At 39.2% G+C, this 26,537-nt stretch overlaps 1 protein-coding gene across 1 annotated transcript; it reads right to left on the bottom strand.

Moving 5' to 3' along the window:
* Nucleotides 1-110: 110 nt before the first annotated feature.
* On the bottom strand, nucleotides 111-19,048 carry LOC140752674 (ATP synthase subunit beta, mitochondrial). The gene is made up of 13 exons (XM_073087002.1): nucleotides 18,889-19,048; nucleotides 17,347-17,461; nucleotides 16,602-16,679; nucleotides 13,266-13,448; nucleotides 12,637-12,774; nucleotides 12,002-12,099; nucleotides 11,566-11,664; nucleotides 5,967-6,125; nucleotides 5,494-5,616; nucleotides 3,980-4,192; nucleotides 2,248-2,367; nucleotides 625-696; nucleotides 111-290 (listed from the first exon to the last, which is right to left on the bottom strand). Exons 1-13 carry the CDS (start codon nucleotides 18,994-18,996, stop codon nucleotides 186-188), a joined length of 1,611 nt encoding a protein of 536 aa, XP_072943103.1. The 5' UTR covers nucleotides 18,997-19,048; the 3' UTR covers nucleotides 111-185.
* Nucleotides 19,049-26,537: the final 7,489 nt, after the last annotated feature.

Genomic DNA, 26,537 nt, shown 5'->3' with positions numbered 1-26,537 from the left:
ATTCTGAGCTGACTAGCAGTTTTACGCGGGCTATTCCGTTCCCGAGGGATGGATAAAAACCTCTGACCGCGAATGACGCCGGTAAAATCTGATATATAAATAAAAACACATTCACAAATTAAAATTTTATTGAGTAATATTTCTAAAACCTTAATTTGTTCAACAATTATAAAAGATGGGATCTTCTAGACGCTCTTGGCCAGTTCTTGGGACTTGGCTATCACGTCCTCTATAGTTCCTACCATGTAGAAGGCTGCTTCGGGGATGTGGTCTAACTCCCCCGCCAAGATCTACAAACATAAACATTTTGAAGGTGGTAGAACCCTTTGTGGTTCGACTCCGGCGGCACCACCGCCACACCTAATTCTGCCTAATAACAGCAGTGATAGGCGGTGCTGTGTTCTGGTTTGAAGGGTGTGGTAAGGGAGACATACTTTTCCGAAGCGTTCCAGCTTAGTCCTCAGGGGAAGCGGCGCATCTGTGGCCGACCTCAAGTAGGAATATCTAATCCTATCTGGGGTTGATTACAGATGTCCATGAGCGGCAGTAGCCACTTACCATCAGGTGGACTGCATGTTCGTCTGTTACTCCTAACTAGTAGCAACAATATAATAGTTTATTTACCCTTTTGAACCCTTTAATAGTCTCCTCCAGCTTCACCAGTTTACCGACATGCCCCGTGAACACTTCCGCCACCTGGTGACCGAAAAATAAACATTATTTACAGCATAATGCGCTAACAAGTCTATAAAACTAAAATGTTAGTGTCCACCAATAGATGGCGTTGCTTACCAAATATAACTAGGAGGAAACGTCATCTACACTAATATTATTAAGAGGAAAACTTTGTTTGTTTGTTAGTAATGAATAGGCTCAAATACTACTGGACCGATTTTAAAAATTCTTTCACCATTCGAAAGCCATTATCCACGAGTAACATAGGCTATATTTTATATGAAATATATTTGATGAATAGATCTTGAGGCGGTACAAAGTTTGCCGGGTCAGCTAGTAATATAACAAAAATAAATTCTACCAACAGATGGCGTTGTTTTCAAATAAGAGAGATTACGTCACTGAGTGGATATCGAAGACTGAAGATCGGAAATGTTGCTTGAGGCCAACAGTGTAAGAAGCTGGTCTAATTTTCAATAGCGGACTAAAGTCGTCGAGGGCCCGAGGGGAAACGTTAAAATAGCTCGGGACGGCAAGTTGAATAGAGGCCAGGGGCAAAAGGGTTGTCCCTGTAGTTCCGGGACCAGAATAGGGCTACGTAATCCCCTGCCTGTCGTAAGAGGCGACTGAAAGGGGCTTCCGGGGTTGCGGTAAGAGTGGGAGCTCGAACCGTCCAGCAAGCGACCCCGGGAAGGACGACGGTATGTGTGGTCGCATACCGTCGTATACACCAGACGGTGTGGTGATAGAAACTCACCTGGGCGGAGCCTGACGGGGCAGTGCGCTGAGAGGACTCGGGTCGCGTTTGTAGTGTGCGTAAGACTCATACTTATAAAGGTTAAGTTCCATATTAAACAGTTACAATAACGACATCATACAAGTAACACGTCTCTCAATAATGCACGAGCCTGCTCCTTCACTACACGTTCCTTTGGAGATCCCGGAGTCCTCTACGCAGCGCCGAGGACGGCCACCGGGGGGGTTTTAGTGCGGTAAGAGTCCCACATAACCCTGTGTCGCTGCCACGGGTACCTTTTTAAGGTTTCCCCCTCGTGAAATAAAAAAAAGGGGGCCAAAGGGTGAACGTAGACCTCCGGTCTAAGAAGTTCATTTGATTTTACAAAATTAGAAATGTCTCATAGACTTGATCGCTGACAAATACGTATGATTCCAGTGAGATCTTTTTTCGCTTTATTCACATTTCACAGATTGTTTGGTTCTGACGACCTTTTTTTAGCAATTGTGCTTGGGGTCCCCCGAGGAGCGGGGGCCTAGGGTGGAACGCCCTTTCCAATTTAGTCCGCTAAACTAAAAAAAACTAAAACGCTTTCTACACTCACAGCCCAACACTAGGATCCCTGTATCGTGGTTGCCATGGACACACACGGAGACAAATACACAAACACCCAGACCCAGAAACAGAAATCTAAATTCATCATTTAGAAATCTGTGTGGCCGGGGATCGAACACGGGACCCTCTGCGCGTCAGACCGGCATGGTGACCGCTCCGCCACGCGGGTCGTCACCATGAGCCTAGAGCCTAGTAACATAATAGATATAAAACATGCACACCTGGAAGGGCTGTGAGAGAAACCGTTGTATTTTCCTCGCCCTTGCAACTGTCAACTTGTCATCTTCAGACAGCTCGTCCATTCCCAAAATGGCGATGATGTCCTGCAGGGACTTGTAGTCCTGAAACATATCCATCACTATTTCCATCATCATCATCATCATTAAAAAGCAGTCCTGAACATGTGTCATTATCTCCACCATAAATATCATTATTAAAAAGTAGTCCTGAGAAACATGTGTCATTATTTCCATCATCATTATCATCATTAAAAAGTAGTTCTAAACATGTGTCATTATTTCCATTATAATTAATAATAATAGGAGTAGCAGACGAGCATGCAGTCCACCTAATGGTAAGGCTACTGCGCCCATGGACATCTGTAATTCTGTACAACCCCAGATAAGATTAGATTCCTACATGAGGTCGCACAGATGCGCCGCTATCTCTAAGCACTAAGCTGGAACGCCTCAGAAATGTGTCTTCCTTACCACACCCTTCAAACCAGAACATAGCAGCACTTAACACTACTGTTACAACAGTAAATTTAAACTTAAATGGAATTATTCTAATTATTTGTAAATTGATCTATACTATGATTCATAATTAGGTGTCCAAAATGTAAACAAAGGTGTTGACCTATCAAGAAAATACGTTAGAAATGGTAGTTTTTATTTTTGTCGATATTTAAGTAATACAACAATAATAAAATAATAAACTAAATAAATTAAGATTAATTCACATTTTCTAATATTTATATCACCTCAATTTCGTTCCATACAGTCATAATAATAAAAAACAAAATTATGGTAGAAAATTAAAATGTGATAATGGTAACACAATCGGAATCCAAGACATTTCTTGTGCTGTCATTTTTAAGTTTCGTAACTGATATTATTCATTTTCGTGATTGTGATCAAACTCTAATGCTTTCTCGTTTACATAATGTTTTTGTTAAATTGTGTATATTTGTTAAATTTTCGTTTTTTGTTGAGTTTGTTAAAGTTTGTGTTTCTTGTTAATTTTGACAGTGACATTTCTTTGTTTACATTTTGGACACCTAATTATGAATCAGACTATAGTATTGTATAATCTTTTAAGGCGTCTATTTATTACATATGCCGTGCTCACCTATAATTGTGGGGACACGACCTTTTATTCTCTACTTGTTATCTTTGTGAATTGTTATTGTGTTTTCTGCGTTGGTGATTTAATTAAGTTAAATAAATACATAAATAACAGAAATAGGTGTGGCGGTGATGCCGCCGGAGTCGAATCACGATAAATTCAGTTATCCACAATTAAATCACGCTTAACCTTTCTCCTAATAAGTCCCATCTCATTCCGCCCAACAATTAGACTAACTAATTACTATAGTACTAAGTTAGTTACTATTCATCATCATCATCATCAACCCATTACTGTCCCACTGCTGGGCACGGGTCTCCTCTCAGAATGAGAAGGATTAGGCCATAGTCCACCGCGCTGTCCAAGTGTGTATTGGTGGACATCACATACCTTTGAAAACTCCTTTTTTCAAGATATCTCAGAGATGCAGGTTTCCTCACGATGTTTTCCTTCACCCTTCAAGCATGTGATAAATATTTCTAAAACGTACATAACTTTGAAAAATCAGAGGTGTATCTGGGATTTGAACCTCGGACCCCTCGATCAAGAAGCAGAGTTTCATAACCACTAGGCTATCACTGCTAACTACTACTAAAAGCTAGAAACCTGCAAGATCTTCTGTACACCTCTCGCCACGCCGTAGTGCTCTGGCCCAATGATATTCGGGTCCATGACCCTGGAGGTGGAGTCCAGGGGGTCCACGGCGGGGTAGACGCCGAGCTCCGCGATGGCTCTCGACAGCACCGTGGTGGCGTCTAAATGAGCGAAGGTTGTGGCAGGAGCTGGATCTGTCAAGTCGTCCGCTGGTACATACACTGCCTGAAACAATTTGTGACAACTTTCCACTACTCGTTTTTTTTATAATATAGGAGTAGCAGACGAGCATGCAATCCACCTGATGGTAAGTGGCTACTGCCGCCCATGGACATCTGTAATCAACCCCAGATAGGATTAGATATTCCTACTTGAGGTCGGCCACAGATGCGCCGCTACCCCTGAGGACTAAGCTGGAACACCTCGGATAAGTATGTTTCCCTTACCACTCCCTTCAAAACGGAACACAGCCGCGCCTAACATTGCTGTTATTAAGTAGAAATAGGTGTGGCGATGCCGCCGATGCCGCCGGAGTTGAATCACAAAGGGTTCTACCACCTTCAAACTCTTTTCGCTACTCATCAATAGATGCTGATATTAGTGTTCCTGAATCGCGCTATGAAAGTTTTCTAAACATTTTCTTTATAAAAAAGTGTGGCAACTTTCCGCTAGTCGTCAAGAGATAGCGCTACACGTATTCTGAATCATCCTATCGAAGTTTTCTCAACATCTTGCATATATACAAGCTCCGAACTGAGACTGTCAGAGCACGCCCGCTGTCCGGACTGCATCACCCAGCACTCAGGGAAATCTTCCTTTGCCAAACAAAGTTCGAACTGAGAGCCTGATCACTTAGCCCAGCGAAGGTCTCCCTTTACCAAAAGTTTATTGACCCACAGCTTTTAAAACTACTCTTGGGTGCATATTCGTTCATGCATAGTGTATTAAGCGTTACTGTGTTCTAGTTTGAAGGGTGGTAGGGGGGACATACTTATCCGAGGTGTTCCAGCATAATCCTTAGGGGTAGCGGCGCATCTGTAGCCGACCTCAGGTAGGACACTATTGGAATGGTTACAGACGTTCATGGGCGGCAGTAGCCATTTACCATCAGGTGGACTGTAAGCTTGTCTGCTACTCCTATATTATAAACAAAAAATATATGTTATATTAGAGAAGTGACAACCCTTTATTTCATAGTATACGTTTGGTATACACCATCAGGTCATTTTATTTCTGTCTAATAACAGCAGTGTTAGTCGCTGCTTTTGAAGGGTGTGATAAGGGAGACATACTTTTCCGAGGCGTTCAAACTTTGTCCTCAGGGGTAGCGCATCTTTGACCGACCTCTGGCAAGAACCTAATCCTATCAGTGGTTGATAACAGATGTCCATGGGCGGCGGTAGCCACTTATAATCAGGTGGACAGCATGCTCGTTTGCTACTCCTATGTTATACACTAATATATTAATTATCAGAGTCGAACCACTATGAGTTTTGTATCAAACTATGAAGGGTTCTACCACATACCTGCACGCTAGTGATGGATCCAGTCTTGGTGGTGGTGATCCGCTCCTGCATGGTTCCCATGTCGGTGGCCAGGGTCGGTTGGTAGCCCACCGCTGACGGTATACGCCCCAGCAAAGCTGATACCTGTATCCAGAGGAACTGTCTTAGGATTTTTTTTATAATATAGGAGTAGCAGACGAGCATGTAGTTCACCTAAAGGTAAGTGGCTACTGTCACCCATGGACATCTATAATCAATCTCAGGTCAGATGAGATACTTATCTGAGGTCCGTCACACTAAGTTGTAATGCCTCAGAAAATTATGTCACCCATACTATAATTTTCAAACCAGACCACAGCAGCACTTAACACTGCTGAAAATAGGCAAAAATAGGTGAGAACCACAGAGCGTTCACAGAGGGTTTCACCTGAAGATATCTTGCAACAGAATTTTAAATCAATTAAGCAGACATTAATAATATCTGGGTATATCACCTCCGACCCAGCTTGGGTGAAGCGGAAGATGTTGTCCACGAAAAGCAGCACGTCCTGGCCTTCCTTGTCCCGGAAGTGTTCAGCGAGAGTGAGTCCAGTGAGAGCAACCCTGGCTCTGGCCCCCGGGGGCTCATTCATCTGACCGTACACAAGCGCCACCTGGTGACAGGATCAGGTAAAGTGGAATAACTAAGGAGTTTTTGATGAACTAGTATGATTTGACTGGGGAATTATTACCACCACTTGTTTTAGTGTGATGCTTCACATGTCCTGATATGTCCATTGGTGTGGCAGGACATACCAGTTTCAAGTCCGTGGAACTAAGGGGAGTTTTGATGAATCAGTATGGTTCAACCGGAGGTGTGACCTGTGACCACCTATTTTACCGTAACCATGAAATGACCATGTTAGTTGTCACGAGTAGCTGAGCATCTTTGATTACCTTCAGGCAAAAACCCTATTCTACATGGAGTTTGTTACAGGTACCCTCTATTGGTATTGGTTCTACAGGAGTTGCTGAGAGAGAGCGTACAGAGCGGACGTGTTGCTAAATAATTACAAATAATTATAAAGTGTTGACAAATAACTATCGCCATAAATACGACAGTCGTACGTCAGTGATTTATCTGCACAATCCAAGTGAGAAACGACTCATCACTTCTGCAAGAACGACGCGGGGGGCTCCTGGAGGAAACGAGACGGGCTCTTTATTTTTCAACTCGCTCCCACGCCGCTGCTCGCTGCACTTTACTAAGTTCTATATTAGTAAGTACAACGCAGATTAATATGAGCGTACAAAGGTCTCCGACTAGAAGTGGCCCGAATGTTTCGCGAAGTGATTCTTTTCCAAATTTAGCAAAGAAAAGCAATCCATCCGATTCAAGTGATACATCACAAATCACTATTAGAAATAAAAGAAAATTTTTGAATGAATCTGAAGAAATTTATGATCTTAGGAAAGATTTCACAGAAATGCGAACACAAATGACGGCAATTCAAAGTCAAATGACAGAAATGATGACGTACTTAACATCCACAAATACTGTACAAAATGATAACTTTACAAAAATTAATGAAGACATGACAGTGATTAAAGAACAATTGAGGGACATAAAATCAACCACTGAATACTTAACGGAGGAACAAAATAAACTGAAGACCGACATTTTAAGCATACAGAAATCGAACAGTACTTTGCAAAATCGAATTGAACTACTAGAATCCAGTATCCGAGATTATGATAATAACACATCAAGCATAGAAACTGGAACTAAAATGGAAACATATGAAAACATAATTTCCGAAGTCAACGAACGAAATCTAAGATCGAAAAATTTATTAATATCTGGAATAGCCGAACCAACGTCAACAGACCAAATAGAGAGGCAAACGGAAGACAAAAATTCTTCGTGGAAAATCTTGAGGAATATAAACCCAGATTGTCCTGAACCTGTAAAAGTTTTTCGTGTAGGTAAATACCACCCTAACAAAAACGACCAGTCAAAGTTTGTTTTGAAAATCAAGAGACAGCTATGTATTTACTGCGAAACCAATCGAAACTAAAAAATCTTGACAACAAAGTTTTTTCAGACCAGACGCCTAAACAACAAGCCTATATGAAACACCTTAAAGAGGAACTCGAAGCTCGTTCAGAAAGAGGTGAGACAAATCTTATTATAAAATATGTAAAAGGTGTCCCCAAAATTATTTCCGCACAGCCAAAAAACTTAAACACTCGCTAAATATGACCAACAACTATAATAATAATAATGAAAATGGTGACACGATCTCCTACCAAGTCGTGAATAGATGTTCTGATATATCAATAAGCAAAAAATCATTAAAATGCCTATACGCCAACGCTCGCAGCATAAAGAAACATGGAAAGTTAGACGAACTTAGATGCATTATTCAATCTTTCGGAAATACCATTCTCCATCTAATAGTCCTCACTGAAACATGGATAAATTCCGAAGATGAAGCCAAAAGGACACAACTCATCGATTATACTCACTATTATAATTATAGACAGTATACTAAGGGGGGTGGTGTCTCAATTTTTGTCCACAATAGCCTCAAACACAACATAATAGAAGAACACTCTTTAGATGAAAACCACTACCTCTGGGTCCACATTGACAAGTTTTGTTTAGACATTGGCCTAATATACAAACCTGGACGTACGAACCATAAGAACTTCTTGGACTATTATTCAACTCAACTAGAAAAAAGAAAAAGGGCAATAGTGTTTGGTGACTTCAATTACGACCTACTCAGCTGCGGCAAACCTGTTCTAAACTACAAATATGTGGTTAAAGAAAATGGCTTTGATATACTTAATAAAATAGATGAAAACCACTGTACTCGAGAAACCAACCAAACTAAGACCATTTTAGACCATATATGCTCAAACATAAAACAAAATCATTTCCACCTTGCTATAGTTGAATCAAGCATGTCTGATCATAAACAAATATACCTCGAAATCAAACACTACAACCCGCAACCTCTGAAATCAATCAAATATGAGGCTATACACTATGGAAAACTTTACAAAACTTTGGAAAGCTGCAGCACTAATAATAAAAACTATGAATATTCTATATTTGAAGAAAATCTAATAACAAGCATTAAAAAGAGCAAAGTAACAAAAATAAAAAAGTGCAACCCAGTGAATCAAGACTGGATTAATAAAGAAATTTTAACTAAAATAGACAAAAGAAATATGTTGTGGACTGAGTACAAGAAAAACCCTAACGACAAGAAGCTAGAAGAAGATTTTTTACAAGAAAGACAATATGTAGCGCAACTAATACAGAGAAGTAAAAATGAATACTACTACAAATCATTTAAAAAATGTCTAAGCAAACCTGCTAAAATGTGGTCTCTTATAAATACCCTATGTTATAATAAAGTTAAGACAGTTAGTGCTCCAGCTAATCTGCAGACTAATATGGGTGTGATTAGTGGTGAACAGGAAATATGTGAATACTTTAACGAGTTCTTCTCAACTATCGGGGAGACCTTAGCCAACGCAATAACTTCGAATCGCTACGAATATAATATTTTTGCTGCTACCAAATCTATTTCTTCAGGACTATCTCAGCTAACACCAACGAATACAATTGAAATTAGTAAAATTATAGATACTTTAAATTGCAATACGGCATCTGGTATGGATAGAATTAGTACTAAAGTCATCAAGTGCGTTAAAAATTTGATTATTGTAGATCTAACAAACTGTATTAACAAATGTTTAGAATTGGGTACCTTTCCCGAAAGTTTAAAGCTGGCTAAGGTCACACCGATCTTTAAGTCAGGTAGTAAGGCAAACCCGGGCAATTATCGGCCAATATCTGTACTTTCAGTATTATCAAAAGTTTTTGAAAAGATTATATATAACCGGCTCGAAGTATATCTAAATTCAAATAATATCTTATCAAATAACCAGTATGGCTTCAGAAAAAAATCAAACACCTTATCAGCAACAATAGATCTCACAACTAAACTAAAAACTAATATAGATCAAAAGCACATAGGTTTAGGGGTATTTATAGATCTGAAAAAAGCTTTCGATACAGTAAGCCACGCAATACTCCTTAAAAATCTAGAAAACATAGGTATAACTGGAAAAGCATATAATATAATTAAATCATATCTGTCAGGCCGAAATCAAATAGTAAAAATTGGTGATTATCAGAGCCAATCTAAACCTATTACATACGGTGTTCCGCAAGGCTCGATACTCGGACCTATGCTGTTTTTGATTTATATTAATAATATCCATGACATTGGCTTGAAGGGAGATATAACACTATACGCAGATGACACTAGTTTATTTTATTTTGGTCACTCAATACAGACAATTGTAACGGATGCACAAAACGACTTAGATTTACTTCACAAATGGTTCAAATACAACTTATTAACTATCAATACTGCTAAAACTAACTACATAATATTTAAGGCTAAAAATAAGAAAATAGCTAACTATGAACCTCTTACGATAAATAATGTCAAAATAAAAAGGACAGACCATGAAAAATATCTAGGCCTTATCCTTGACAGTAATCTGACGTGGAAGCCACACATTGAACATGTTAAAAATAAATTAGCCTCCCTCACTGGTATAATACGAGGTAACGCTCGATGTTTCCCTCCGAAAATTAGGTACTATATTTACAACTGTCTCGTTAAACCCCACATTGACTATCTGATTGAAGTATGGGGCTTAGCAGCTAAAACAAACTTACATCTAATACAAAGAGCTCAAAATAAGCTGGTAAAAGTTCTCTTCCACTATGATTACTTAACTCCCACCGATACACTCTACAACAAAACCAAATTACTAAACATTACCCAAACATATATATATAGCACCTGCGTACTAATACGCAAAATTCTTACAAAACACATACATACACAAATCATATTTACAAGAAAAGCACAAGTACAGAAAAAACTACTAAGAAATGCTAATAATTTAGTACTACAAACACCTAGAACAAAAAATTACGGCAAAAAGAACCTTATGTATGAAGGAGCTCAATTATATAACAAGCTCCCGAAAGACATCAAAAACTCGCAATCCATTAAAACCTTTAAAAAGTTATTAAAACATTACTTGATTACTCATAACAAGTGATAAAACTTTGTATAAAAGCAAATACAAAATAATAATAAAATTGAAATAAGAAAAAAAAAAAAAAAAAAAGAAAAAAAAAAAAAAAACACATATTATTAAAAATATACAACAACAATAAATTAATATGTCTACTACTTACATGAACATGTACATCAAATAATCAATCAATATATTATATATAATAGGTTATAGTATTACATACAAAATTACTCAGTAAATCAATCACCCACCCACACACACACACACACACACACACTTTAAATAAAAAAAATATATATATATATATATATATATAATAATAATACTAAAAATAAATAAATAATAAATAAATAAAACCAAAAAACAAACAAAAAAAAAAAAAAAAAAAAACCTTACATAAATATACCATAAATAAACTAACTTACCATTTAGGTACGCTCGAGCCGTATCTAGTAGCTTTATGTCGATACACTTCCTTATCTCTTGACTCGACGAGTCGTATACGTTTTTCTTACTACCCACTTCTTATGTAATTGTAATGTAATTGTACCTACCTAAACACGCTCATGTACGCGTAAACTAATATGTAATATTTAAGTTTCTCATGTAAGTGAATTGTATAATTCTTAATGGGAAATAAAGTTTCTAAAACCTTAAACCTTACCCTCGGGTAAATCACTCGCTTATGTAGCCTCAAAATAGCACTGAAGTTTTATCTAAGGTCAGATAAACCACTGTATTATAGGAATGAGCTGGCACGCATGAAATTTACCATTGCCTTATCACATAATCATGTTTTTCAGTGTAACCTTAGCAAGGTTACACTGAAAAACGTAATTGATCAATAAATCATCCTATCCCGTCTCGTCTTGTTTCATCTTGTCTCGCCCCGTTCCGTTCCGTCCCATCCCGGCCCGTCCCGTCCCGAGCCATCTCATCTCGTAACATCCTCTCTAATCTCATTTCATTTCTTACCTTAGAGGTCTTATAGTCTTCCTTTATGACACCGCCCACTTTCATTTCATTGTAGAGATCATTCCCTTCTCTCGTACGCTCACCAACTCCGGCGAAAACCTAAGAACGATAATACATTACGTTACATAGCTTATGACGCACCATTGTAAATTGGTGGTAGAACCCTCTGTGGTTCGACTCCGGCGCACCACCGTCACACCTATTTCTGTTATGTGTTCTGGTTTGAAAACATCTCCCTTACAAACTATGAACCTTAAAGTATTTGCAAAGGGATTCAAGCAGTCCTCAGAGGTAGCGACGCATCTGTTGCTGACCTATGGTAGGATTCTAATCTTATTTGGCGACAGTAGCCACTTACCATCAGATGGACTACATTCTCAACAGTAACTGCTACTGCTCCAACGTCCATCCAACTTTTAAAGCCAATTTTTTTTACCGAAAATCCACCATGTGCTTTCGCGACATTGTTGATCAACTCCATAATCAACACCGTCTTGCCGACGCCAGCGCCGCCAAACAGACCGATTTTACCGCCTGAAATCAAAACGATGACGTTGTTCTATTAAAATATTAAAAATACATTCTAATATCATTCCAGTGAAACGTCAAAATGTATGTAATATACGGAGAATAACAAACAAGTTGGAAAAAATAATTTGTACGGTTTTTTTAATTATGAGTTTTAATTTTAATTATGAGCACACTAGAGTAATGTAAGAGGCCACTGCTCACTACCTCATATATATTTTTTTTATAATATAGGAGTAGCAGACAAGCATACAGTCCACCTGATGGTAAGTGGCTACTGCCGCCCATGGACATCTGTAATCAACCTCAGATAGGATTAGATATTCCTACCTGAGGTCGACCACAGATGCGCCGCTACCCCTGAGGACTAAGCTGGAACGCCTCGGAAACGTCTGTCATCCTTACCACACCCTTCAAACCGGAACACAGCAGCGCCTAACACTGCTGTCATTAGGTAGAAATAGGTGTGGCGGTTGTGCCGCCAGAGTCGAACCACAAAGGGTTCTACCACCTTCAAGATTACAGATATGATTGTATACTTACCCTTCACATACGGCGCCAGCAGGTCCACGACCTTGATGCCGGTCGCCAGGATCTCCTGCTCCACGGACATCTCGACGAAGGGTGGAGCGTCCGCGTGGATGGGCGCGAACTTGTCCGTTTCGATTGGACCGCGTTCGTCTGGCAATATAATACATTTAATATTAAATTAAGCTTCCCCTTACTCTCAGCAGAGTTTCCTTTGACATATTATGGGGACTATATAAATATATTTAAGTAACTTTTATTGTTAACACATATCTTATATGTGTTAAAGATATGAAGAAATTAATAAATAAATATTTCAAAAATAACTAAAAAATACGCTTTCATGATAAAATCAAGTAACAACTAGAAAATAATTTTCAATCTATTAAGGAACAGTAAATAGTATAATTGTAAAAAAAGTGTGGGGCGCTCTTCGAAAACAGATAAATGGAGCACCCCACGTTTTTTTCACAATTATACTCGTACTATTAAAACAAAAAAAAATGAAACAGACTTCACACCTTTGCCAATTATTAGGAATTCCCAAAAATACGTGAAAGTTTCACCCTCGACTGCAGCAGTTAGACACAGAATTATAGTTAGAGATTGGCTCTGAACCGTCGATATCATACCAGCTAACTTACCAATCGGCTCTCCAATCACATTGATGATCCTGCCGAGGGTCGGCTCACCAACCGGTATGGTGATGGGAGCACCGGTATCCACTATCACCTGCCCGCGGACCAAGCCTTCAGTACCGTCCATGGCGATCGTCCTGCAGGTATTATCCCCGAGATGCTGTGCCACTTCGAGAATTAGCCGCGGTTCTGGTTGATGGAAACAAATGTGTTAGGTCAACGTTTCCCAGCCTTTTGATGTGAAACATCTATAGCCGCACGTAAAACCAATTTCTGGCGTGGCGACGCATGCCGCACGCACGCTATACGATGGTATATATATACAGTCTATATGCAGTAGTGTGTACGGTGTGGCGACGCGTGCGCCATGCGCAATAACCGAAGTCACTGATTAAACGAATTAAGTAGTCACGATTTGAAATAAATTCGTAAATTTTTGTATTTAATGAAAATAAATGTTTATTCAATAAATACTCATCGTTATCTGGAAAAAAAATCGTAATATTTTATTTTATCATTATGACATATTTAGTTCCTATCACAATGTGTTCTTTTCTGCATATTACTTTTACAAAATAAAGTCGATGTTTCACATCTGCCAGGCGTCCCGTGACGGCTCACATTCTTTTTCAGTCCACGGACCCTTTGGAAATCAAGCACAGTTTTCACGGACCACCTTAATAAAATAAGCAGCAAAAAAAAAACGGATGAGGTATTTATTTTAGTTGTTTATTATGTATAACTGTTTATTATGAAAAATATGACAAAAAAAAAACAATGTGAGCCGTCACGGGACGCCTGTCAAATGTGAAACATCGACATTATTTTGTAAAAGTAATATGCAGAAAAGAACATATTGTGATAGGAACTAAATATGTCATAATGATAAAATAAAATATTACGATTTTTGCGCATGGCGACGCGTCACCACACCGTACACAATACTGCATGTAGACTGTATATATATACCATCGTATAGCGTGGCGACGCATGTGTCGCCATGCCAGAAATCGGTTTTACGTGCGGCTATAGATGTTTAACATCAAAAAACGTATAGGTTGGTGTTGCTTTTTTGCAACTAAATAAGGGATATTCGGCTTGATGTTGCTACTAAGCTGTAATCTCAAATCAGATTCTACTTGTAATCTGTTTCTGTAATATAAACAAGAGCAGAGAATGCCTTTTCACATAGGTATGTGGTTGGAAAAGGCAGTAAAGCGGCCCTTTTGCATTTAATGAGCGATTTATGTATGGTCCAAAGATGACACCGCGGACCCCCATACATATACTCGCGAACCCCCAGGGGTCCGCGGACCACAGGTTGGGAAACGCGGTGTTAGGTGGTACAGTCCGCGCCAAACTGCTAGTCCGCTCTGAAGTTGTTGCGAGCAGGTGTAGTCACACAATTTGCTATAGCGACGCGATTCATTTATATATTCAGAGCGGACTAGCAGTTTTACGCGGACTATAGAACTCTTTGTGGTTCAACCGTGGCACCACCACCACACCTGTTTCTTATAACAGCAGTGTTAAGCGCTGCTGTGTTCTGGTTTGAAGTGTGGTAAGGGAGACATACTTTTCCGAGGCGTTCCAGCTTAGTCCTTTGAGGTAACGGCGCTTGTGGCCGACCTCAGGTAGAAATGTCTAATCCTATCTGGGGTTGATTACTGATATCAATAAGCGACAGTAACCACTTAACATCCCGTGGACTACATGCTCGTCTGCTACTCCTATATTATAAAAAAATGTGAGCCGTCACGGGACGCCTGGCAGATGTGAAACATCGACATTATTTTGTTAAAGTAATATGCAGAAAAGAACATATTGTGATAGGAACTAAATATGTCATAATGATAAAATAAAATATTACGATTTTTTTCCCGATAACGATGACTATTTATTGAATAAACATTTATTTTCATTAAATACAAAAATTTACGAATTTATTTCAAATCGTGACTACTTAATTCGTTTAATCAGTGACTTCGGTAATAGTTTGCGCATGGCGACGCGTCGCCACACCGTACACACTACTGCATATAGACTGTATATATATACCATCGTATATATATACCGTCGCCACGGAATGCGTCGCCACGCCAGAAATCGGTTTTACGTGTGGCTATAGATGTTTCACATCAAAAATGTTTGACTTTAGAAGTCGTCGTCAACCCTTTACTGTCGCACTGCTGGACACGGGTCTCCTCTCAGAATGAGAAGGATTAGGCCATAGGCCAAGTGCTTATTGGTAGACTTCACATACCTTTGAGTTTTTTTCCGGTAATTTAGTAGTTACGGAAGACATAACCCGGGCCCTGAAGAGGACTACAGTAGACTAATTTTCCTTATTAATATTCTATCCAAAGTTTTTCTTACCAAAGATACAAAATTGATGAAGTAATTATTAAATTTCGATCTTTGGTAAGCATGAACGGATAGATTGATTTGATTGATAATGAGTATTAGAGGATACAGGCTAAGGAAAAAGATTTTTAAAAATTTAATGATGCTGTTTTCATTTTTTATTACAATTTAAATAAAAATCTATATGCAGAATAATGGTTAAGTGCTGCCATCTATTATCAAGTAGCGAAACATTTACGTAGCACGTACTATATAAATTACTAGCTGACCCGGCAAACTAAGTACCGCCTCAAAATATATTTCATATAAAATATAGCCTATGTTACTCGTGGATAATGTAGCTTTCAAACATAGATTAGTAAAGATACTTCGCCTTATTTTAGTAAGTTCTTGTTTTGAATCCTTGACAAATAAAAACATTTTTAGAGAAAATTTACGAATAAATAACTAATTTACGTAATAATTACCTAATTTACGTAATAAATAAATAATTATTTTAAATATTTTAGGGACATTTTAGCACGGAGACGTGGCAAAACTTTTTTACGAAACTATTTCAATTCTCAAAACTGGGTACATTTTCTTGTTAGGAGTGAGTAATCTTTACTTATCTATGCTTTCAAATGGTAAAAGAATTTTTAAAATCGGTTCAGTAGTTTTTGAGCCTATTCATTACAACCAAACAAACATACGAAGTTTTCCTCTTTATAATATTAGTGTAGATTTGAAATGTCAGGTTTTATAAACAAGGAGGACTATATTTTTAAAGTTTATTTATTTATTACAAAATCCACAGCTCATAAAATCATATAAATACATTTCTTATATAGTATTTCTTACAGCCAATTACGGATTTACAATTTTTTAACTAAAGAACTTATAACAGCACGAATATGTATTAATATATATAAATACAGGTATAAATAATATAAATATATAATTAATTACACACATAAGTTAAAAGCAAAATAAACTTACTTCGACCAGGCACTTCTAGGGCGTTCAGAATTGGCGGCAAACCCTTGTCAAACTGAACATCAACCACTGCACCAATTACTGTAAAATAATAATTAGCTATTTTAAATTTAATATTTAAATCATACTATTTTACTAGGTTGATAATAGATGTCACTTTATCATGTTTTAAACACTTGCACAGTTTCACAATGGTGATAACAGATGGCGTTGAACCACATTATGAACACTTGCATTATTTCACTATAGTGATAACAGATGGCGTGGTACCACATTATGATCACTTGCGTTGTTTCATCATGGTCATAATAGATGGCGTTGTACCACATTATGACCACTTGCGTTGTTTCATCATGCTGATAAAATAAATGGCGTTGTACCATATTATTAACACTTGCATTGTTTCACTATAGTGATAACAAATGGTATTGTACCATAGACACGCATTATTTTACTGTGTTGATAATAGATGGCGTAACTCGATATTATTAACGCATTATTTTAATACAATAAAATTATCATCAGCATAAATCTATTGTTCATAACAGATGGCGCTGAACCATATTTTAATCACTTGCAGGTGGTAGAACCCTCTGTAGTTCGACTCCAGAAACACCACCGTCACACCTATTTTTAACTAATCTTATCCAAGGGTGATTACAGATGTCCATGGGCGGAAGTAGCCTTACCATCAGGTGGACTGCATGCTCGTCTGCTTCTCCTATATTTAAAAAAATGAAAGAAAAACCTGCAATAATCTTCCCTTGAGCTCCAGCGGAGGCAGATTTGGGAGGCTGACCAGTGCCCTCTTTAGGTGGTTCCTTCTTCTCCTCAGCTTTTAGTGTTACGCTCGACGTTGAAAACTATAATAGTTAAGAATAATGCTTTCTACATTCACAGGGACACACTAGGATTTCCTATATCGTGGGTGTTATGGACATTCAGAAAGATGAAAAATAACACCCAGACCCAGAACAGATGTGCAAATTCATCATTCGATTTTTCAAAGCAATGTGCGTATTACAAATTAATTATCACTTGCTTAAATACTGAAGAAAATAACGTGAGAAAACCTGCACGCCTGAGAGTACGAAAAATAAGGTCTCAAGTGTGTTTAATCATCATCAACTCATTACTGTCCCACTGCTGGGCACGGGTCTCCTCTCAGAATGAGAAGGATTAGGCCATAGTCCACCGCGCTGGCCAAGTGTGTTTTGGTAGACTTCACATACTTTTGAGATGTTTTTCAATGATGTACCAGATTTGCAGCTTTCCTGACGATGTTTTCCTTACCGTTAAAGCAAGCACCGTTAAAAAATTGGCCAATTGCAAATCGAAATATTATACGGAGGATTCCGTACTTTCAACATTTTCATATTTTTAATATTTGTTATTATAGACGACCCGCGTGGCGGAGCGGTCACCATACCGGTCTGACGCGCAAAGGGTCCCGGGTTTTATCCCCGGCCAGACAGATATCTAAATGTTCTGTTTCTGGGTCTGGGTGTTTGTGTTGTCTCTGTGTGTGTACATGCACCCACGACACAGGGAATCCTAGTGTGGGGCTGTGAGTGTAGAAAGCGTTTATGATTATTAGTTTATTAGCAGCCATTGAAGTAAGCGCATTGTGAGAACTTGAACTGTCTACTTATTAGCGTTCAATAGATAAAACGAAAAACGTCGAAAAATAGCAGTTTCTTGTATGGCGACCCCCATTTATTTTCAACTTTTTTATTTTTAGTATTTGTTGTTATAGCGGCTACCCTTCTGCATACTCTGTAAAAATTTGAAGTGTCTATCTATCACGGTTCAGGAGATAGAGCCCTGTGACAGACGGACAGACGGACAGAGAGCGGAGTCTTAGTAATAGGGTCTTAGTAACAGGGGTTAATAAATAATAAATAATATTCCTCAAATATAACTGATAATAAATAATAACTATATAAAAATAGTGATAGCCTAGTGGTTAAGAAACTCAGCCTCTCGATCGAGGGGTCTGAGGTTCAAATCCCAGGCACGCACGCACCTCTGATTTTTAAAAATTACGTGTGTAATAGAAATTAATTATCACTTGCCTAAACGGTGAAGGAAAACATCGTGAGGAAACCTGCATACCTAAGAGATTTATAAAAAAATAAAACAAAATCTCAAAGGCATGTGAAGTCTACCAATACGCACTTGTCCAGCGCGGTGGACTACGGCCTAATCCTTCTTATTCAGAGGAAACCCGTGCCCAGCGGGACAGTAATGGGTTGATGATGATGATATAATAACTACATTTAAAACTTACATTAACTGTGGGTACTTTGATATTGACACATGCTCCAAATTGTGGATCTGCTCTCATCCTTTGCAACACATTCCTCATCTTCATCTCGTGCCATGCACCTTTTTGCATGATAACCGCTTTATATTTATTATTAGACCCATCTGCTCCTGCATTTGCTGTACATTTATATTTGGTTCCTTCCTCTTTAGATTCTAAAGGTTTATCTGATGGCCAATCTGTTTTATCTTTTGGTATATCTTGAGTACCTTCTTTTGGATTTTGTTCCTTCTGGCTCTCGATTTCTGAGGAGTTCTCTGGGTATGTAGACGTATCAGGGTTTTTTGGTTGATAGGAACTAAAACGGATGGTAGAACGAAGTGTCTTCAATGGGAATGATTTGTCTGAGGATTAAGGGAAAATAGATGCGTCTTTGAAAGAAGGAAGTATTAATGAAGTTAGATGATCATGCAGCATGCTGATGCAATACACAGATGCAATACACAGTAAGTGTAAGTACTGTCGCCCATGGACATATGTAATCACCCCCAGATAGGATAAGATATCCCTAGCTAAGGTCAACCACAGATGCGCCGCTACCCCTGAGGACTAAGCTGGAACGCCTCGCAAAAGTCTGTCTCCCTTACCACACCCTTCAAACCGGAACACAGCAGCGCCTAACACTGCTGTTATGAGTCAGAAATAGGTGTGGCGGTGGTGCCGCCGTAGTCGAATCACAAAGGGTTTTACCACCTTCAAAAAGGACTAGGACTCATCTTATAAAAGTAATACTAACGAATCATATTTCTCCGGACATTACACAAAAGTATTCTATTAAATATCTTCATCTTGAATTAGTTTAAACACAAATCGAAAATGTTATTTTGTTAAACAGTCAAGTAAGACAGGTGACAGAGAATATTTTTTTGTATTTTTTTATTTATGGTTTTTTGATATGACTTTTTAAAAATGGTCAGTCGTAAAATCAATATTTTTAGCTTAAGTATAAAGTTAGCCAGTTAGATTGTTAAATCTTTTGTTCATTCATTATTGAAGGTGATAGCAACCTTTGTGGCTTGACTCCGGCGGCACTACTATGTTTGCCTATTAACAGTAGTGTTCTGCCCTGTGTTCTGCCTATGTTCTGGTTCGAAGGGTGTGGTAAGGGAGACATACTTTGCCGAGGTGTTCTAGCTTAGTCGTCAGGGGTAGCGGCGCATCATTTGCCGACCTTTTTTTTGTTAACGAGAGGGAAACCTTCAAAAGGTACCCGGTGCCGTGGGAGCGACACAGGGTTATGTAAGGCTCTTACCGCACTAAAGCCCCCCCGGTGCGGTCCTCGGCGCTGCGTAGAGGACTCCGGGGTCTCCAACGGAACGCAACCGGAGTCCTCTTAGCGCGGTGCCCCGTCGGGCTCCGCCCAGGTGAGCTTTACGCTCTCCACACCGTCTAGTGTATACGACGGTATGCGACCACACATACCGCCGTCATTCCCGGGGTCGCTGGCCGGGCGGATCAGTGGCCGACCTAAGGCAGGAATATCTAATATTATCTTTGGTTGATTACAGATTTTCATGATCGGTAGTAACCATTTACAATCAGGTGGACTGCATGCTCGTTTGTTAGTCTATTACGTAGCTTTTTAGCCAGTTATATAAGTAACTAACTAACTAAGTAGTTAGTTATTAGTTCTTTAGTTAAATAACTATTTCAGTACGTAACTTAAAGTTATCTAGGTAGATTAGCTAACTAATTAGTTTGTAATCGATAGCAAATACGATATTGCCATAGTAATACATATAAAACAATAATGATCACCGGTGGTAGGTCACCATGACCGTTTATGTAAAGCTCGAAGGGTTAAATGTTGACGGCCACGCGCATGTTCCCACACAACCCTTTGGTATTAAATGATCCCTTCAAAACGATCCCTATTTATTTCATTTGAAAGCTGTCAGATTTTTTCGAAGTAAAACTTCTTTTGAAGGTGGTAGAACCCTTTGTGGTTCGACTCCGACGGCACCACCGCCACACCTATTTCTGTTATAACATCAGTGTTAAGCGCTGATGTGTTTTGGTGTGAAGGGTGTGGTATGAGAGACGTACTTTTCCGAGGCGTTCAGAAACCTACGTCAGATAGAATGTTATGTCGGGTTGTTTACAGATGTCTATGGGCGGCAGTAGCCACTTACCATCAGGTGGAATGTCTAAAAATCCTAATAGTTCTCATTCTACTAACAATATTTACTATACTAAATAATCTATATAATAATATTAAAAAAAATATGATACTAATTAAATTAAAAATTAACTAATATTAAACAATAAATTAAACTTATAAGATAAAGATGTCCAAAACTCCAACTTGTGGCATAGTGCCCAGAACGCTGGCAGCGTTTCCTCGCTGTATGGCGAGGCTAATTTTTTGGGCAAAATAGCTGCCAGCCCTCTGGTCACCCGAAGCGAGGATAAGCCGATGGGACAACTCATTCATGAAAAGTTTCATGTCAGCCGACCACGGACCCAACGTCTCAGTTGCAAGCGCCGCAAACTCAAATATATCAATATATCAATATAGTTCTCATACTTTAATAAAATATTGTAAAAGTGGAGTCATTCTCAAGCAAACGAGTTATACAGCACCACACCAATCATTAGACAGACATTTGGAATAGAAAAGTTCGGACATAGAACTACAGAGAATAGACTTAAACTAAATTATTACTTTAAATGGAGAATTATTAAAAAAAATACAATAAATCTACTTAAAAAATATAGCATGTGTCACTCAATTAAAAAAAAATCACGGGTTGCACTCCGGGAATGCCGGCAAAAGTGAAAACTTTCGAAACCTAACCTGAATAATAAAATATAGTAAATAAAAAATGAAACTAACACCCATTGACATATTTTTTCTATGCTGACACCGGATGACATCTTGACTTTTGCAGCTTTGTTGTCTTACGAATTTTCGCTCAGGCCACGTGATCTGACGCGAGTTTAACATTTTTTATCCATCACAAACAGTGCACAACGCCGTTGAAGAAGTTTTCACTTCAAAAGGACGCTTTCTACACTCAGAACAGATATCGAAATTCATAATTCAGATGCTTATCTTCCCCAAGATCGTACCCGGAACCCTGTGATCGCTCCTGCAGGCCTGCATACCTGAGAGTTAAAAATAAATTCTGATGTTAAATGATTAAAAATAAACCAATTCGCACTTAGCCCTCAATCTAAGTGACAGCCGTGCCCAGCAGTGGGGCAGCAATGAATTGACGATGACAACATTCAAACACTTCCATTTTATTTATTTGCTGGTTATTCACATTTGAATACATTTCTATTTTTATTTTTGGAATATTCAGTCTTGCTTTGAGTTATAAAATGCCATCTGGCTTTTGCAATGTTTTGAATGGAAGTGTGATAAATTAGTGGATAAAGATGTTTAATTGTAAATGTTGTGGTTATGGAAGAATATACTGTATTTTTGGAATCTCTTAACAATAGATATTTCAAATATATTACAATAATGGCCTCTCCACTACTTTCCCTGTTCTGATCGTAACACGCCGGTATGGTAAGCGGCAATTATAACACGACGCCATCTTGTAGGCTTCCTTAGCTTACACGACGTTAGGACGTGAGGCATTCCGTGTTAGTCGTGAGGATAATGGTATTTTTTTCATATGGGAGTAGCAGAAGAGCATGCCATCCACCTGATAGTAAGTGGCTACTGCCTCCCATGGACATCAGTATAAAAAGAGAAAAGTCGACCACAGATGCGCCACTACCCCTAAGGACTAAGCTGGAAGGCCTCGATAAAAGTATGTTACCACACCCTCCAAACCAAAACACAGCAACGCTTAAAACTGCTGTTAAGGCAGAAATAGGGGGGCGGTGGCAACACCGCCCCAATTGTGCCTAATAACGGCAGTGTTCAGCCCTGCTGTGTTCTGGTTTGAAGGGTGCGGTAAGGGAGACATACTTATAGCATTACAACTTACTTCAGGGATTGCAACGTATCTGTAGCTTACCTTAGAAAATACTCTTATCTAGGATAGATTACAGATGTCCATACGACAGTGACCATTTACAATAAGCTTGACTGCACACTCCTTTGCTACTTGTATATATTAAGTATTCCAAAAAACAAACCAAACAAAATCTTTAAAAATATATCCTATGTCATTCCCACAATTTACTTAAACGAATCCAACGACACTTCATATGTTAAAATCCGTCAAGCCATTTGGGCTGGGCCGACTAAAGAATGAGACATACATACATACCTACATACATCCAAGAAAGAGAAAGAGCTCGAACGATTGGTAGCCAAGTAGTAGGTGGAAATAGCTGATAAATAATTTAAAGGTGGTAGAACCCTTTGTGGTTCGACTCCGGCGGCACCACCGCCACACCTATTTCTACCTAATAACAGCAGAGTTAGGCGCTGCTGTGTTCCGGTTTGAAGGGTTTGTGGTAAGGGAGACAGACTTTTCCGAGGCGTTCCAGCTTAGACCTCAGGGGTAGCGGCGCATCTGTGATCGACCTCAGGTAGGAATATCTAATCCCATCTGGGGTTGATTACAGATGTCCATGGGCGGCAGTAGCCACTTAGCATCAGGTGGACTGCATGCTCGTCTGCTACACTTATATAATAAAAAAAAAATAGCTAAGTCTTTCCCCGTGAAGAAATACTTGAAGTGATCCCACGGGAAGCAACGAAGGTAGACAAGAGCGGTTTTTTTATCTGTACAGTAACCTTACCATGAGTTTTTACGTTTTGACAAATATAACTGTTTTGGTATTTGTTTACATATTGCTCATACAATTTCCAATCAGCGCCCCTGCCGGATTGTAACAGAACTATAGTGTCAGTAACGTAACATTAAATGTCTAAATTGACAAAGTGGCGCTTTATGTTTTATCTCTCTTTTTTGCGAACATGTGAGGCAGACAAAAAGACATGAGCACTTACTTCTTGTTACGTTTACTCAGTCTACTGAAGCAAACGGAACAGAATAATGGATTGAGGAAACGTAACGTAAAATTGTGGGATGTTTTGAAAACTCATGGTAAGGGTACAGGTCGCTACTAGGCCAAGTCTGACATACGGGGTCCTAAACATCTTGACCCTATGGTACGTAATTGTATTTTGCCCATCAGAAAAATCATACATACTTATACATACATGCTTTCATCATCATCAACACATTACTGTCCCACTGGGCACTGGGCACGGATCTCCTCTCAGAATGAGGGATTAGGCCATAGTCCACCGCGCTGGCCAAGTGCGTATTGGTAGACTTCACATACCTTTGAGATTTTATATAAGTCTCTCAAGTATGCAGATTTCCTCACGACGTTGTTTTCCTTCACCGTTTAAGCAAGTGACAATTAATTTTTAATACGCACATACTTTGAAAAATCAGAGGTGTGTGTCGAGGATTTGAACATCGAACCCCTCGATCAAGAGGTCGCGTTTCTTAACCACTAGGCTATCACTGCTTGCATACATACAAACAAACATACGCACGAATAACCCCTACGCAGTCTAAAAAAATAACAGAGCAAAATAATATGAAACTTACGAGTAGTTTATATTAGTATCGGACAGACTAAAGCTGCTTAAAAGGCTTTAATTATTCAAACCTCGATTACACGGAGTGTCATAAGGCCGGGCAATGTGAAAAGCGTAGGCGTGGCACCATCGACCAATCAGCGGCCTGGAAATTACATAACACCAACAAATCAACCAATCAGGGGACGTTTCAGCTGATTATCGAAGATTTCCCGTTAGTTATTCAGTGATACTTAGAGCGTGGTGACGCGCGCTTGGCCACGTTGCCACTTAGCTACCACTACTAGCTTTACCCGCGGCTCTGCTCGAAATCGGGGCTCGCTTTTCCTCGGGAACAGTACTTATTCAGGATAAAGGTATGATATGTCCTTCTTTGGACCCCTGACAACGTTTGTACAAAATTTCGTCACAGTCGGCTTGGTACGTAGGTACCAATGGTACTTGTCCCTGTAGTTCCGGGACAAGAATAGGGCTACGGTATCCCCTGCCTGTCGTAAGAGGCGACAAAAAGGGGGCTTCTGGGGTCGTGGGTGGCAAGAGTGGGAGCTCGAACCGCCCGCCCAGCGACCCCGGGAAGGACGGCAGTATGTGTGGTCGCATACCGTCGTACGCACCAGACGGTGCGGCGAGCGTTAAGCTCACCTGGGCGGAGCCCGACGGGGCAACGCGCTAAGAGGACTCCGGTTGCGTTCCTTTGGAGATCCCGGAGTCCTCTACGCAGCGCCGAGGACGACCACCGGGGGGGTTTTAGTGCGGTAAGAGTCTCACATAACCCTGTGTCGCTCCCACGGCATCGGGTACTTTTTGAAGGATTCCCCCTTGTGAACAAAAAAAAATAATAAAATAAAAGGTACCAATAGTACTAGTACTAGGTCTGCTATGTAAATAAAATGACTAATTGGTGGTACGGAACCATCAGTATGCGAGTTCGACTCGTACTTGACAATATTAGTACAATACTATTATTTTTTATTGTTCTTATTCCTCCACAAACACTTCTCTTCTCATAGACGAAGATATCAAATAAGATGATTTTACTTTACATCTCCATATCCTCGTCGTCGTCTACCCATTACTGTCCCACTGCTGGGCACGGGTCTCCTCTCAGAATGAGAAGGATTAGGCCATAGTCCACCGCGCTGGCCAAGTGCGTATTGGTAGACTTCACATACATTTGAGATTTTTTTTTATAAATCTCTCAGGTATGCAGGTTTCCTCACGATGTTTTACTTCACCGTTTAGCAAGTGATAATTAATTTCTAATACGCACATCACTGAAAAATCAGACGTGCGTGCCTGGGATTTGGACCTCGGACCTCTCGATCGAGAGGCCGAGTTTCTTAACCACTAGGCTATCACTGCTTATTGTTATTTATTGTCAATTACATAGTAAATTATTTACAATATTAATCTAATAGAAATACAAAAAAAATATTAATAAAACAGGTTTTAAAATAGTTATAAAAAATAAATTAAATATATGTAATAAGCTTCATCCAAATTGCTGTCCTTTGGTAGAGTCCCCAAAACGCTGGCGACATTACCTCGTTGAATAGCTAAGCTAAGCTTTGCCCGAGGTAAGCGCAAATAAACCAAAAATAATTATTTTTGTACAGTGGGTCCCTGTTTTTCAACTTTTTTAAGTTTACTTAGTATTTGTTATCATAGCGGCCATCGTAATACACGCTCAGTAATAATTTAAGATGTGTGTAATTGTAAAAGATGTAACAGAGTTAGAGCCCTGTCACAGACAAACAGATAGCAGAGGCTTCTTAATAGGATCCTGTTTTGACCCTTAGGATACCCTAAAAATTAAGAAATGCAAGTGATAGACAAATTTTAATTTCGACCAGTCTCACACAGGAGGTCCGGGTTTAAATCCAAGCCACCGACGTTACATTGTTTTCATCAATCAAGAAAAAAAAAGAATAAGCATTTGTAAAATCTGAAATCCTTTCTTAGCGGAAGCCTACGTCATAACATAATCTGAAATCCTTTCTTAGCGGAAGCCTACGTCATAACATCTACTTACATGCCAAATTTCAACCCGATCCGTCCAGTGGTGTGGGCTGGCCGTTGATAGATCACT

This window comes from Epargyreus clarus, unplaced genomic scaffold (genome assembly GCF_041222505.1).
Source record: "Epargyreus clarus isolate Ecla_fem2 unplaced genomic scaffold, WU_Ecla_fem_2.2 ptg000025l, whole genome shotgun sequence".
NCBI classification, from domain to species: domain Eukaryota; kingdom Metazoa; phylum Arthropoda; class Insecta; order Lepidoptera; family Hesperiidae; genus Epargyreus; species Epargyreus clarus.
This window is presented reverse-complemented; position numbering and strand designations above follow the sequence as displayed.